Consider the following 17316-nt stretch of genomic DNA (forward strand, 5'->3'; position numbering starts at 1 on the left):
TGCAAACTAACTTAAATTTTAACAGGCTTTCATCTTGCACACTAAGAAACTTCCAAACATTAATATCTGTTTAGTTCCCTACTTAAGAATATATGCACATCAGCAAACAGAAAAAAACAGACAAAAATAAGACAACACTTACCTGAAGCCCCTGTCTCCTGCATTTTTTCTTCATGCTTGCTATCTGGCTTACAACCACTTTTTTCATCAGCTTCATCATCACCCCACCAGGCTGGCTGTCCATACAAAGGTGTCCCACGAGGCATGGCAGAAAGATCTATAAAATTAGCCCAAAGCAAAGGAAATTACGTTTTTTTAGTTGTGATATTTAGTTAAACTAACAAGAAGAGAAAGTAATTTGCTTGGATCATTTCTCCTGGAAGTTGAAGCAAAATGGTTGCATGCATTTGCCTAAATACAAAACAAACTTGGAGGCTGGATAACTGATCTGGGTTCTAAATATAAAAGCTTACTCATGACCTGATAAAAATTTCTGGCACAAATGTTTATGCAAAGGCATCTGACATCTCTTATTGTCACCCTGATACATCTGTAAACATTATTTCTTCTTTCAGTTTGAAGTCATCAGCATGGCAGTACATTTGTAAAAGCTGTTTGCTACTGTTTCTGTGAGAAGACTAATTCTTACCCACAGTGACCTTCAAATGAAATCTGAACTCATTGCATGAAAAACTGATCAAATTTTGCAATGTTGCCAAAGTTCCTAATTGCTGACAGCTACTACACAATGCTGAAAGTTACCTTGCTGTAAAACATTACTAAGCACAACCAGTTTTTAAAGGTATTAGTTAAATTATAGTACAATTAAAAGTGCTTTTTTATATAGGATGTATACACATGATTAAATGCAAAGATTAATTAAGAAAAAAATACTGATATAATGAAGATTTCTACCTTGGTGATAAATTGACTGGATTAGGTTTGATCTGATCTCTTTGAAGAATACAGAACCCCACAAAGATTTAGCTATTCTAGCATCAGACAGACTTCACTGAGTCTTTCTAGAAAAAAACATGATCTGTTCAAATCTTGCTTGGTAGCTTCTCTGTTACTTTAGCGCTTATGAATTTCAACTTTTTTTTTCAATGCTTTATATACCTGCATTCCAAAGATGATTTCATAGCCATGCCAACAGTTTCAGTATGATTTTAAGACATCACGTATTTCCTTTTTTTGAATAGCATTACACTTCAGTCAATATGGAGTTGTTTTTAAAAACTTGATGGTTGCTCAGAGAATTTTGTTATGCCCCATCCCTGGAAGTGTTCAAGGACAGGTTGAATGGGCATTGAGCAACCTGGTCTAGTGAAAGGTGTGTCTGCAGGTGGCAGGGTGGTGCAACTAAATGATATTCAAGATTCCCTCCCATCCAAGTCATTCTATGATTCTATGCCTGTGCACTGAATTAGCAATAGCAAACAGCTATTCATATATATATAGCAACAGTGAGAGAATCAATCCCCAAAAAGCTTCCAAGAATTGCACTGAAATATAAATTGCTATCATTAACTCTGACTTATTTTCAGAAGAGTGAAAAGAAAAACCGAAGATCAGGATAAAAGAACCCCATTATGCTACTTTATGTACCCTTAACAGAATGCTAGATCACCCAAAAACCAAACAGGTTCATTAGTTATACCACAGAATCTTATGTGGGGAAGTGAATTCTTTGAACTGTGTCTTCTGGAAGAGTAGATTAAACCTAAACAAAACTGTAAGAAGTCAGACCTACACAGTTCCATCATATGGAAACACTACCACCTGATTCCTTTCTCATTCTTGTGGTTATCTCTACTACATTTCAACAAGCCTCATGCTGAAGTTCATCATAGAATGAGAGAATGGTTTTGGTTGGAAGGAACCTGCCATGGGCAGGGACACCTTTCACTAGATCAGGTTGCTCAAAGCACCATCCAGCCCAGCCTTGAAGATGGACGGAGATGGGGCATTCACAAACTCTCTGTGTTACCTGTTCCAGTGGCTCAACACTCTCACAACTAAAGAATTTATTTCTAACATCTAATCAATACATCTTCTGAGTTTAAAACCTTTCACCCTTGTCTTATCACTATTTGCTTGTGTAAAATTGGTGCTCTCTTTTTGAAGTCCCCTTTAGGTACTCAAAGACTGCTATAAGGTCTCCCTAGAGCCTTTTCTTCTCTATACTGAACATCTCCATCTCTCTCAACCTGTCTGCTCCAGACCTCTGATCACCTCTTTGGCCCTCCTGTGGTCTCACTCCAATAGGTCCATGTCCCTCTTACCCTGGGGCCCCCAGAGCTGATGCAGTACAACCCACACAAAATTAAGACACCTGTGGCAGAGCCACGACAACACAATATATAAATATGAAAGACGATGTAGAAACAAAACTGAAGCTGCATTATCTACAAATTTTTAAACCACAACAAAACGCTTAGATTCCATCTTGATGCACCTAACAATGAATGCTAGTAACTATACAAAAAACAAACAAAACTCCCACCCACTTAATAAGACCAAAGCAAGACAACCAACCCAATGTCAAAGAGAGCACTTGAAAATGATGTTGGTAAAATGTACAAACTGTTTCTGAACAAATACTTTCAGTTAAATTGCAAAAAACCCAATTTCCTGCCACAGATGCTACAAGTTTGTGCTTATGGAAAAGAGACATGCAAAATCTTACATATGCTGATTAAATCTCTTTTTAAAAGTTTATGAGGATGTTACTGCAAAAAAGAGCAGAAATTCAAGTACAGAAGTTCTTCTTTATAGTATCTTTAAAATTTCACATATGTGGAAATTTTACTATCTACAGAATTTCACAAGAATCCTACCAAAGCAAATTAATATCCTTTCTAAGCTTTTGTGCTTCTGCAGGTGAAAAGTGAACCTTACCCATTGATTTTTCTTCAGATTTCAATGCTTCTGTAGTTTTGTGGTGCACTTCTGCAGTGGAGTCTGATACCTTGGAGTCTGGGCTTTTGGAGCTGATTTGCTTCGATCCTTCTGCCTCTGAAGATTTTTGGGATAACTGGAGCTGGCTTGTGAATTTTTCATGCTACATGACATCAAATAGAGAAAAAACCCACAAACCCTCAAAAAGTAGGAAAAACACACCTCTGTTACAAATAACTACACAATGACAGATGAACATGAAGGAACTGCACATTGTTACCTTAAGTGCTTCTTCGGGGACTCTCATCTCTCCCCTGACAACAGTAAAAAGATTAGTATGTAGGAAATTATAAGGAAAATACTGACAAATTTCTGAGTTCACAAGAGAATTTTACAGAAAAGCAAGCTGTGCAGACTATTCTGCCACTTGAAATGGTGACAAGTTTCACAAATATGTCGCTGTTAGGACTACCATGCACTATCATACTCATCGAAGCAAATGCACAATGAAATTACTTGTAAACAGCACAGTGAGTGGATACCTTAATGTTGCAATGATGCAAGTAGTATTTTTTCATTCAGTAGTTTGTTGAGTATTTACTTGTAATCTTATCTACTCGTATACAATTGCATGTTACAAATATTTCTGTGTTTGCCTCAAAGAAAAGTTCCTCCTCAAAGTTCCTGCTCAAGTAGCATGAGAACCCTTCACTTAACAGAACCATACTTGTAACTAGAAAAGTGTGTCCCAACACTGCATTTTATACCAAGGATATCATATCCAAATCTCAATTTATCTTCTAACTTCAGAGTGATGTATGTCTGTTCTGGAATCCTCACATCATTCACAAATGTCTACAGAAATAAATGAGGACAGAAAGAAATATTGTTAAATTCCAAAATAATAACACAAAATCACTTAAATAATTTTATAAGAAGGTTTTCAGCACCAAAAGTTTTGTACTAGTGATTCACTGGGGAACTATAAGCTCAAACTGCCACCTGCCTCACAAAATATGCAAAAGAAAAGCTGAAGATCAGTTGCTAACCAGGTTGCTGACACCACACCAGCTCCAAAATGTTCCTTCTAAGTTTAATCTTGTTAGCAGTATTTAGTGAATTGTTGATTAATAGTCCCTCAAATTAGAATCTCCACTTATTGCTTTTCCTGTAGTCTGCTTTGTCAATCCCGATTAACTGTCAGAATTGATTTATCATCATATTTGTACCCCATTTAGCATTAGATATGAGAGTTCTGAGGTAGCTCATTTCTAATCACTGTCATTGTTAAAAAAAAAAACCCTGGACCAAGTTAGTGCATCTGAGTAACTCCAAAAATCAGTAATAAGAATTCAATATATTGCAGCTCTTGAAAGAGTAGGTCTAACAACATTCGTGAGCAGAAATAAAATTGAGAGCCAGCAGCAAAGCAGAGTAAATTTCACAGGCTTGACAATACCTTTTGAAAATTCAGGTACTGTACAGTAAATAATCCTCCCCTCCTTGAAATTACTGTTGGAAACATAGTTGGAGAAATGAAACAAGCTTTCAGTGATTTGGAAAGAGATTTATGTACCTGAAGGTTTCACCAGCCATATATCAGCTGGCTGTTCCAAGCAGTAGAGATTATCAATCACTCTGATTTCAAGTTCCAGATTAAACAGAACAGTGAAGAACAACTAGGAATTTGAAAAACCATGGTGGTATAAATTTCAAGAGAACACCTGAGATATAAAATGACTAATTACAGAGGCAGCAAGGACAAATAACACACATTCAAGTGGATCTCAGGTATAATTTGGAAGAACTGGAAAACAATTTCATCTCTGTGGGAAAGAAATTAACTGAACATAAAATAGGGTTTGAAACTAAGATTATTCAAACCCTAAAGAAAATTGTAGAAAATCATACATAAAAGTCTGAATCAGGCAAAAGTCTTTGTAAGGACCAGGGGGAAAAATGGTTTATTCCTTCATCAGAACTGTCCTGTATCTTTAACAACTGATTTACCAGCTTGGGAAGGTAGGCTGTCAGCAGCAGGCAAACTGCCCAGGTTGAGAACATCAGCAACACTTGAAATTGCATGTGATGACTTCAGATTTAAGAAGTGAATAATGATAACACACTTAGGTAGGAGTGGGCATCAGGACCTGACAGTGCCCTTCTCACAACTTGCCCTTTTGCCATTGGAGGGGATCCTTAAATCTTCAGTTAGAGATTTCTCCCAGAACCTGCCACCTCCTAAAGGCAGCTCTCAAAATGACCCTTCTGCTTATCCCAAGTCATACCACTGTTTCCAGTACTCTCCAAATTAGGCTGATTCACTACTGTAGAAGTGAACTGTTTCTTAAAATGAATTTGTTACCTTCAGAGAAAACTGTATTGTGCCAGTATCTTATGGATTCACTCATTGATAGACAAGTTTTGTCTAGCAGAATAGAATATTAAGCTCTCAATTAAACAAACTAGAGATCAGGCTACAAAAACACCCCTACAATCAAAACAGTAAATATAACTCTGTATAATATTTAATACACTTTCAGAGATACAGATCTTTGAAGAATTATTCTGCAGTGCGAGCTGACAAAAAACTTCTGCACAGCACTTTGCCTTCAACTACTCCTCTAGGCTGAATTCAAACCTGCATTAGGAAACTATAATTTTCACTCTAAGTTACTCTCCCCAACATTCTTTCCAGCTTTCCTGAAATCTTCCCTCTTCTTGTACCTGAAACGAATGCAACAGCTGGACTTATAAGAATGCAGCATCTTCCTTGTAAGAAATATGAATAATTAGGTGTATGTCAAAAGTCTCTTGTTCACCGGTGCTACTTCCTTCATCTTTATTTTAATATATAAAATGCCTTTATTTAGGCAAATAAAATAATTGTGGATTATCTGATAAGAGACTGTGTGTTGTTTTATTAATTATTTATCAGTTGCATATTTTCCATAACTGAAATTCCATTTTTACTTTTGGTAGCAACTACATGTTAATACTAATATACAGATAGGAGATTAAACATCCAGGGTGCCTTTCTGAGACATGTTTACTATTGATTTATGCCAGTTTGGGGGACTCAGAATAACAGAACTCCACAGGATCATCCAACTTTTAACTTAAGAATTCTACAACATCACATACATGTTTCTGAAGAACAAAGCAGCTGAAATATGCTGTTTTAAAAGCACTTTGAAGTTAGGGATGCATACACACAGAAGAAAAACTTGAATAATTAAGTAAGCCAAGAATCTGAATCTTTGAATGGTTGTCTTTCTCATGAAGATCCAGTATTAAATGAAGTCTGAAAAGACAGAAACAATGTCCTTCCCCAAAACAGTAAAAGGATATTCCATTTTATTTTCTTTTTCTAAAGGAAAATAATGTTTATTTCATTATTAAAAAAACCTGCTTACCTACTACATAGAAAATATTTTCCCCAGGAATAAGAATAAAAGTACAACTATCTACTGGTTTGTAACCATGAAACTTTGAGTAGTGTTTAATGCATACTTATTTCACTTTAACATTTTGAGAGTCCAGGGCAAAAATCCCTGGAAAGACTATCTGCAAGGTGACCAGAATCTTAGGGAATGAACAAAATTTAGGCCACCTTGCAGACATCCATGTATATATGCATGTATGTACTTGTCCTCCCTGGTCAGAGTTCTGAAATTGCACATGCAGAATACTCAACTCAGAGAACTCTACAGACAGTGTGTGTAGTCCTGACATCCCCATGACTGAATTGATGCCCTATAACTACCAAGTTTCAGTTGCTCTGCTACTGGAGCTTTAAAAATCTCACCACATGCTTTGGGATGCAAGACAAAGCTAGCTTGAAAAAGCTAGTTGCTATGTGAATAAGGAATCCTTTTCCTCTCTTAAATCACTCTATACACATCTTTAGATATACTCATGATTTCTAAACCTTTATTCTCCAAATAGTGAGTCAAGTGTCTTTAAGTCTTCATAAAGTTTGCCAAGCTTTTCACAACACAGTCCTGAGACATCAGTGTGAAAGAACTTTGCTATCCTGTAAATATTCCTGGGAAGAATGTTATTCAACAGGGTCATGGATGTTTAATAATTCTTCTGGTATATTTTTGAGTTTGTAAGTCAAAGGAGAAAATATTGTTGAATTATGCTGATACTATCTTAACAATTTCTTCAGAAAAGAGAAATTTCTTCATCTTTCCTTATAAAATAGAAGAAAAACAAGATTGACTAGAATGAGTCATGATAGACTACCAGAAATAAAATTTTACATCATGTAAATGTGATTAAAAATACTTTTTCTTTATTTTTCAATCTAGATGTCCAGGATAAAGACTGCTGTAATCTTATCATTGAACTGAGTGTGAATCAACCATACTGTAAGAATGAATATTCAGGTATTAGGGCATCAGGTGCAACTACAGTTCAGCTCGTGAAATTCTGTAGGACTCTCAACACTCAAAACAAAACTATTGATAGTAGTCATCTTCCCTTAAACTCTGAATTATCTCGACTGGTTAAAGTGCATTACACTAGGAATGGATTAGTCCCATATACTGAAAAAATCTTATCTTTTGCTGAAGTATGCAAAACAAGAAGGTGTAGAAGCTGCTAAAGCACTAGAAGAGGCATTTGGCTGTGGTATTCTCAGTTGAAATAGTAGACAGACTAAAAGAATTATTGCCTAACTGGCAGTTCACCGCATGGTACTGAGGCATTGCATACATTGTTCTGTCTAACAATTAGTATGGTATTACAAAAATAATGAGTTTTCACTTTTAACCTGAAACCAGGTAGGTAGAGGTATGTAAGGAAAGCACAGTGGGAAACTGATGGTAAGGAAAGCACCGTGAAGACAAAGAGCAAGGACTAAACTCTTAGGACTTAATATTCCTTGTCCTAAAGCTGTGGGAAGAAAGAATTTCTTTGATGTCTCTAAGTAAACAGTTCTAGCGCAACTGAAGCTTCACCTCAAACTTGAGAATGAATCAGATCAAGCAAAGCAGATCACTGAAAGCTTTTTATCAGAGACAAAAGAGATGAATGAAGGCCTTTTAAAATATATTCATTAAATTTCAATTTTGTGACGTGGCAATGAAAATCTCATGGTATGCCTACTGACTTCAGGAGTTACAGAATTAGGGAATAAAATCAAATAGCTCAGCAAAAAAATTCTATGTGCTGAATTTATTTTTCATCATTGCCTTGAAACAGTGCACTGACTTGAAAACACAGAGGTATATTAAACATTTAAGGACCAAAGCCCTTGTATGTCTGCAACCATTCAAAGGATATTCAGGTTACAGTGGTTTCACATGGAGTTGAGACTGACTCCTTGGAAGGCTGAGTTAGTCACTTTAAAGTACAGAAAAGCTAAGAGATAGATCGATGGGAGCTTCATTTTGAAATGCACTTCAAGATGAAAAGGCAGCAACTTGAGATTTCTTTTTCATCTATTTTTTTATGCATTTGACAAAGCTTTTCACTATCAGTAGCTTTCTAAATATTAATTCAAATAAGTAACACAGATGAACTCATGATTTTACTCTAAGTAATCATGACACAGTCAAACATTTAAAGTTAACAACCATAACTAGTGCAAATAAACAGCTCATAAAGGAGTATCTAAAGGGCTACAAAAATATTACAAAATTACTGTTTTTAATAATCTATTTTAATAGCAAAAAGTTTTATAAAAACTGATGCTTATCTAGACCATTGTATACACAACTCCTAGAAAAGCTTTAAAATGTAAAATGCCATATGATTACTTTGCTCATAACTTTGGATTTTTCCTGTATTAGTTTGTAGTTACTTGACACACATTAATCATAGACATTTTAACAAAAATGCTTCTTAAAAACTACATGTAAGTATAGAATTAGTTAAATAGGTTTACCCACAACACGGTTATTGCACACTTAATTTTCTTCCTACATGTGAAATACAGTATAATATTCTTTTCTGTATTGTAACAGGAGAAAAAAAGGAATAGCATATGAAATAAAATCATATATTAATCAGACACTTTGAAGAATGAAATACATTCAAGTTTTTTACAGCACACTTTTTACAATTTTGAAATACAGAAATATAGCACATGCCTTTTTATATTCTCATTTTTTCCTACCACCCAGGCTCTCTTACTAATGGAATTACCTGTAGCCCTTTAAAATACATGCAGTGGATAAACCCTTCAAAGACTACGTTTTCTTTCTGAATGTTCCCCCATTTCCAATACTGCATTGAAAAGACATTAATGTACAATTGATAATTGCTAAAAAAAATCCCAAAACAAACATGCAGAAGACCACGGGGAGCTATCCATTTCTTTTGTTAACTTACTCCATTCAAGCTGCCCAAATCCTTCACCAAGTGTTCATCTGTAGAGGCATCATAGTTAAGTACAGCGTGTTGCTTGTCCACACTCCGTGACTAAAATATATATAAAAAAATAAAATAAGGTATTGGAAAACCAGATCAAAATAGCATTAATAGCTATTTCTTAGAGCAGTGTGATTATTTTCTTTCAACATAGCACATTTATTCACATGATATAGAAAAGCTAGGCCAACATACGAAAAAGGGCAATCTCTAACCTTACTCTGGGTGCCCATGGCAGAATCCTAAAATTCATTCAAAAAATATTTTCTTAATGCTCCACAAATACAATTTTAAGAGTCAGATCCACTGGTATCTTACCCAAAGATTCTTTTTTTTTTCTCAATTCACCCTAGTATTACTGGTGTTTAATCTGACATCATCAACTTCACCTTTATTTCTCTCTCTCTCTCTCAACTACATGTATCTTTCAGAATATGACTATGATTCTGGTGTGCTGCTGTTCTCTGTGAAACACACCACTTCCTGTTATGCATCTGGGATAATTACCATAGTGTACAAGCATTCAAATTGCTTCTCCTTGATGTCAATTTCCTGAGCCAATTAGCTACAGCCTCTTCACTAAACATCGGGACAGTTCCTGAATTACTATTCCCATCAGCTCTGACTTTCTCAGTACTTTAATGAATTCTTTATTTCACATCCAAACATCAACTCATTGCCACAAGGAACAATCCTATTTCCTCCAAGAACACCACCTCCCTCTTTCAGCACTTGCTTGTGGCCAAATGTTGGCAGCCTGAGCTGCAGATAGGAAGCAAGGAAGAGGTGAGGCTGGATGTGTGCCTCCTTCACACATGCATGTGGTTGGCACTTGTCATCTACAACAGCTCCCAAGGGAATGGAGCCCACAGCTCATCTTCCACCGCTATGCATGCTTGATCTCAGTCTGTCTGCCTGTAATTCTGCCAGTGCAGTGTCCCGACATGATGGCAAAGCTTCCAACAGCATTCTTTCCAGTTTCAGGTTTGCATCTTCTATCCTTGCTACTCAACTCACTGTTCAACTACATTGCACAGAGAATGGTACATTTCTGTCTGAGACTTCTGTGACTGTTTCTGTACCAGCACCTGTGGTCTGCCAGTTCTAGGAGTCCCAGGTTACCAGTGCATGAGCCACTTCAAAGCATCAGAACAAACAATTAGTACTCCTAAAGAAATGTGTTCTCTTCTCATAATTCCACATTTACCACCTCATTCCTTCTCCATTTCTTGAGACTTGATACCATTATTTTCCTTCCTTGTTTTCAATTTACTACTTCATTCTTCTTTTACATGCCATCTTTCGACTGCTCTGCTTTCTCCTCAAAGAAGTGAAATCAGTCCTCTACTGCTTATACTTACTATTTCAGACTTTTCCTTTGAGCCAATTTGGTCTGCATTCTTGAGAAATGTAATGGGAGGTTGGAGGATATCAAGGGGGAGGAGAAAATCAAGGAAGAGTCAGACAAATGAACAAGTTCCCTGCCAACACATGCTGCACTAATATACTACATCAGTTGAGTGTTTTTAGTGGCATATGAAGATATACCAGGATAGTTCATTTTCTACTGACTTAGTAACCTTTTAAATGAAAACAAGCTAACTCAATACAATCAAATTCACTGGTCTGGGTGTTCTGCTGAGCCTACAATCTTAAGCAGAGATTACAGTTTTCCACACTCAAGTGATGCAGCAATGCATCAAGAATTATCCTACTGTTAACCCGCACTCTTGAGAAAAATTCTGAACTTCTTTCAATGTTGGTATTCAAATATATACTGCATTAATACTAGTTCATTTTATTATCTTTATGTGTAATGTATTAATAAAAATAAGTTAAAACAGAAAGGACACAATAAAGATCCTCAAAGCTTCATGTTACTTTGTCACATTTTCTGAAATGGTAAGAATGATTACTCAAGTCTGTGGCTTTTAGAGAAACACTTGAAATTCTGTAGACCATCTCAGGCTGAGATATGAGGCATATAATTGAACACATTTTTATTAATTGCAGCTGATTTTTAGAGGTGCAAAGACTATGCAAATCTTTAAAATGACATTTTTCCTTTGGAACTGTCACTGCAGCCTTCCATTCAAATTTAAGGACTACCAGAGTTGCTTCTTGCAAGACTGTGGTGCTTTGGCTGGCAGCTAAGTGCTACCCAGCTGCTCACTCACTCTGCCCTGCCCCAGTGGGATGTGGGATAGAAGCAGAAGAGAAAAAGCAAAAAAGCTCACAGGTCAAGTTTAAGCAGCAAAGGAAAGAGGAAGAGGAAAGAAGAAATAAAACAAATCAAATGATGCACAGGCAATCACTCACCACTTCCTACAGGCAGCCCAAGGCCCACCCAGTCTCTAAGCAGTGGGTACCTTCCCCAGAGGCCCCTTCTTCTGTTTTTATTTACAAGCATAACATATGGCACGGAATATCCCTTGGGTCACTTTAGGTCAGCTGTCCTCACTGTGTTCCCTCTCTGCTTCTTGTGCACCCACACACACGTCAGACACCAGAACAGGTTGCCCAGAGAACTTGTGGATGCCCCATCGCTGGAATAGTTCAAGGCCAGGTTGGAAGGGGCTCTGAGCAACCTGGACTAGTGGAAGGCGACCCTGCCTGTGTCAAGGGGGTTGGAATGAGATGATCTTAAGGTTCCTTCCAACCCAAACCATTTTATGATGCTATGACGAGTTACATGTGTGTAGGAGGAACAGAGCAAGAGAGAATGCCTTGAAACTCTGCACACACTGTTCAGTAACAGCTAAAATATTGGTGTGTTATCAACAGTCACAAATCCAAAACATTGTACCACAAAGGTCTCTACAAACACCAACTCAGCAAGACCCAGTACAAAGATTTATTTATGACTTCAGAAATAATAAAAATCACAGAATAACTGTTAAGAGACTCTTCACTTCAATCCAGACAACTTATATTCAGAATACAGAAAATAAAAGTAGTCTTCTTTGTAAACAATTACGATATTGAGAATAATGTAGATATTTATTTTCTTGGAAGTGATTTCCTGATCAAGATGCAAAATTTCTAAACATAATGGTGAGAGAAGGAGAAAATGTGGTTTATATCCACAAGCAGGGCAGTGCATTGTAGCAGCTAGCTAAACACTAAGACTTCTCACTATGTTTGAACATATTTACAAAATAACATATTTAAAGCATATCTGTATTCCCAGATGTGAACAAAACCTCTTTGAACAGTGTTAGGTACAGATCTGAGGTCTCTCAAGCATGCAAGAGTTGAAATCCTTCTTATGAAGGCTTTTACAAAATGCTTTCTCTAAATCAATTATGAATAAAAGCACTAAATTCTGCTTTCTTTATCATGCATTGCCCACATGCTTTGCAGTAAAAGAACAACCAAGTTGTCCAGAGTGGAAAGGAAGGTCCTACACAAAGAGCTATACATGCAAAACAAGAACACATTATTAGCTTCTCTTCTGGTGTGTTCCTCCCCCTGAAGGACTATGTGGTGTTGCAGTCATGCTGGCATGTAGACCGAACATAATAGCAGGCTAAACAGAGTATACTTGAAAATAAGGAGGCCCCTTGATTCTTTTTGCTAACTCTGAAGTCAATACACAACCAATAACATTTGCAAATAACTTATATCTATTTGTAATTCACCAAGACATCATCCTGCCTGTCTTTAAAGAGAAATTAGGAGTATTTTCAACTGCTTTCCAACATCATCAATGAAACCTCTGGCTGCTTTCTGAGGCTGAAAGGCAAATGCAGTTCACTAGAGATATTACATTCTAAGTAATACATATAAAATTAGGTCTCCAGGCATTTCATTTGCAAGTAAGATTCTAATTTGGCCATTAATGGCTGCATACACAACTTTTAGGAACAAAAATTCCAAAAGAAAATATTTTATTGAATGCTTGGAAGGGTTGAGAATATTAGTTTTGAAACTCAATCACATTAAGAGCTCTACAGTAAACAAAGAAAAGAATTTAAGAAGAAACTCCTAAAATATTACCATTAACCACTCAAATATTACCATTAACCTCTGCCTTTTTCTAAACTCAAAAAAATGTGTTTTAGAAAAAGGCAGCTCGGAGGACAGCTTTGATAGGGCAAAGTGTGTGCAACACAGCTACACAACAACACAGTTAATACACATCTAAGAGTTCCATACAGTGGTCTCCAAAGTTGAGGAAGCTACTTAAGTATCAAGCTATTTTGACATATATATTTACAATTCCATTGAAACTGAGTCATTCAACTTCCTCAGAGACAGAGAAATATTCCTCTCTACTAATTTCATTTTCCTTTGTATAACACAATCAGGGCATGGGTATAGAGTTACACAAATCATGTGACTAAATTAGATTACAAGATGCAGAAAAAGAAGGCTCTTTTCACAAGCATTCAGTGCTCTTAACATTATTACTTGTTATGGAACACAGTGTACTTACTGATCATATAGCAAAATTTATTTCATCTTCTATTCTTGCATTCCGTATGTGACTTACACAAAGAAAATGTGAATCTCTGTACCTCAGCAGCAACTCTATGATTGATGGCAATATATTTAAAATTTTTTCTATGGACACAAAAGATTTATCGAAACAATTTCTCCAACATCTGGGGAATTTACTTTTCAAAAGGAACACATGAAACTGGTGCATTAAGTTCACTATTTCCAGTTGCCCATGGAAGGCTTTTGCAATTACCTGTAACATCAGCTCACAGTCATCTCTTCCAACAAAAATCATTTCTCGTGGCAGCCTGTGTCGGGTGCCTCCACTGCTCACCAAAAACCAGGATGTTAAGCTCATTTTCTGCTTAGCTGATAAATCCCTGGCAAAGCTACGTCATCCTGCAGTGAGAAAGAGAGACAGAGAAATTCATTTTAGTTATTTTTAGCTACAGTTCCTGCTCAGCAAACAGTGTGAGCAGAATACAAAAAGTCTCTGAAAATACAGCACTCTCAGTAGCATGTGCCAAATCCAGCAATCACAGGAAGCGACAGGCTTCAGATTTACATACTCTGAGGCTCCCCTTCCTTCATGCGAGTAGGTAAATTTAATTGATAACCTCCTGCAAAAGGAACAAGCAGCTAGCTAATGCTAGTCGTATGTCAAGCTGTCAGAAAGCTTTTAGCACTTGACCGCTTATTATCAAGATAATTGCTCCATTAATGCTTTACTATCACAACCAATAAACAATGTGGCAAACATTCACAAACTACAGCAAGTAACTGGCTTTGTGTCATTACATTTTCCTGTAGAAAACCACCTCATTTGGTTTTAAGCTCAAGTCCTCTGTACAGCACCAAATGAACGTTTAAAATAAAGGAACTTCTGCTTATTTAACCTCAGATTTTCTCAGTAAAACTTACATTTTGGAAATTTAACAGTGCACTTTTAGGATTGCAAAAAAAGCAGAACAAAATGAACAAATTAGAAGTTATCTATAAGTAATAAACCCAGAAGAAGCATTCCTATGAAACTTTACCTTAATTTTAAAAAAACCAATCCCTAACGTACTACATACTTACACAGAAAATAAAATACATAACAAAAATTGTAAACTGGATAAAATCTTATATGGAAAACTTCTTGACGTAATATGATCTACTTGAAACTGGACGAAAATACAATTAAAGCTCTCTCCAGAGTAATTCAATGGCTGATAGTTGGAAACAACCTAAAGAAGTATTCCAGAAGTATTCTGTCTTAAAGGAAATGCAAGTCAAAGCAATTATTTCATTCATTCTTATTAAAAGAGAAGATAATGAAAATCAAAAGCAACCAGCCTGGATTTCTCTGAGTAACAAAGACCTGGCATTTCTCTTCTCTTTAATTTATATGTCATTTAGTGAATTTATGCAAGGTTAGCAAATGTAGTAAAGGCAGACATAAGCCTTCAGGGGACTTGAGCATAATCTGCATAATAACAAGAATTCAGTGAAGTTCCCAAAATCAAGACTGAATGGAAGCAGTGAATAAGATGGCAATGCCAGCACTGCTGAATGAGACAAACTACAATCAAGGAGAGACACCACAAGTTACTAACACTTATAAAGAGGACTGAGTTCACTCAAAACTGCATGTGAAATGACAAAGCAGTTATTTACAAAACAGAAGTCAAAAGCATATCATGGCAGGTGTTCAAATGTATCAGCAGAGCTGTCGACCCAATTTAGAAAAATTACTGCAATTCACATGAAAGAATTGAAAATGATTTCATGTGCTAAAGAGTTACTTCATAAAAAAGTAAACACATGATGCAAGGAAGTGTTCTTGTCTATAGTGATATGTACAATAGGATTATCTCTAACACAACTGTATCACAACACATTTTTCAAGCGAACTTATGTCTACTTAATGTTATCCAACTCAACTGAAGAAGTGATACACCATCTCTAAAACACTTTATTCCTAGAAACTATGAAGATTAAAAATTATATCTACAAAAAGAACTTGCTGAAATAATATTTAGAGATCTAGTTACCAAATGAGTGTTTTAATAATTAAAACAGTTTATTCAGCACCTTTGAAGGAAATTAATATTTGCATTTTTAATTTAATCTAGTTAAACAAGAAGATGAACTGGTTCTGTCAAATTACTTCTTTCCATTTCCTTTAAGAAAGGAAGTATCAAAAATGGCCAGCCTAGTTTCCAGCTTCTAACAAGTAAATTAAACAGATGTTTGACAGCAAGCAGCAATCAAAGCTCCTCATTCTGTTTATATTTTACTACCTTTTAAAATCACCCATCTGTTTATCATAACATTGCACCATTTGGCCTTCCTGCTCCAATTGGAAATTCATATGAAAACCTCCAAGAGGATATAAATAAATTAGAAAAGTAGAAAAATTTCTTACTCAAAGACCATGTTTCAGTTTACACAAGTAGACTGTGTATAAAGGAGAAAACCGATTTTTATTTATAAAACAGGCAAGTAGGTCAACAACTAGAGCTAGAAGAAAACAACTCAAACCCCTAAACTTCCCACAAATGACAAAGCTTGACAACAAAAGATTAAACTAAGCTATCTGAAATAATTTTTAAAGATGTATTATACAGAGCAATCATTGCCACACAGCTTGGTAGCATATTTGTAGTTAAAAGCCCATCACCATTTCTATCGAACTTAATAATGTTGTTCTTTTCAAACAGTGCTGTCTCAACTACTCTGAACCATCAACCTAGATACATATTTTATTTTAAAGTATACTTCAGAATAAACCAATGCCTTTGATCAAAGCTATGCTGAAATCTGCATAGCAAAACTGGCTGAAAACAGGATACAGTAGCAACAGTTGCTTAATATGAGAACAAAAAAAGTGCATTAAAAATTGGATGTGGAAGTGCACACTTATTAGATTACATAGACAGTATATGGAGAAGTCCCACCCCAAAAACCTCACGAAAGTTTACAATACTTTGAATAAACTACTGTGTTAAGTACTCTGGCTGTAGTATTCTGAACAACACAGGGATGAAAGACACTTCACTGTTTAGGAGATACCAAATTAAATTATTATCTGACAGATGCAGAATCATCAGAAGAAGTGGCTTTTTGCACAGTGTAAATTTAGGTCATGATAATTCTTTCAATAAATTGTTATGGATACTAAAAGGTTACACAGGGTTCAAAAAGCAATATTTTTCTTCCATGAATGTTTATTATCATGCCTGGCACATGCAGTGAACCCCACTAATGGCTCAGGAAGCAGGTGTGCTGTGCATTTTGAGAGGCTGAGAGTACACTCTAGTGAGGTTTTGCTATTGTCCCACTCAATAACGTCTCTTCTTTACCTAGACTGTTTATGGAAAATAGGATACTGACCCAGATGAACTTGTTTTATTCCAGTACAGAGTACAGCTTTCAGATAAACTATTTATAAAACATATTTCTACCCGAGAAAAATTGAATTTTAAATACTTTATTGAAGCCTTTTATTCTATTAGTCTTCCATAAAATGGCACTACTGTCTCTAAATATTTTCATCAAGACTTGATCACTCCAAGCAGTTCTTCAGAGAAGAGCAATGAGGCTGGT

At 36.0% G+C, this 17316-nt stretch overlaps 1 protein-coding gene across 7 annotated transcripts in view; it reads right to left on the reverse strand.

The window, feature by feature from the left end:
- Positions 1-17316, reverse strand: part of CEP170 (centrosomal protein 170) — a 100573-nt gene that overhangs the window by 60123 nt on the left and 23134 nt on the right. For 6 of the 7 annotated variants that reach the window (XM_071574912.1, XM_071574904.1, XM_071574895.1 and 3 more), the window contains exons 2-7: positions 13979-14124; positions 9244-9333; positions 3675-3756; positions 3182-3237; positions 2902-3064; positions 143-277 (exon numbers count right to left, since the gene is read on the reverse strand). In XM_071574912.1, the coding sequence (XP_071431013.1) occupies positions 143-277; positions 2902-3064; positions 3182-3237; positions 3675-3756; positions 9244-9333; positions 13979-14083 (631 nt within the window). In that variant the 5' untranslated portion in view covers positions 14084-14124. The remainder of the gene's footprint in view (positions 1-142; positions 278-2901; positions 3065-3181; positions 3238-3674; positions 3757-9243; positions 9334-13978; positions 14125-17316) is intronic. The other variant, XM_071574919.1, reaches the window with a different exon arrangement.

This window comes from Pithys albifrons, chromosome 2 (genome assembly GCF_047495875.1).
Source record: "Pithys albifrons albifrons isolate INPA30051 chromosome 2, PitAlb_v1, whole genome shotgun sequence".
Classification (NCBI taxonomy): Eukaryota; Metazoa; Chordata; class Aves; order Passeriformes; family Thamnophilidae; genus Pithys; species Pithys albifrons.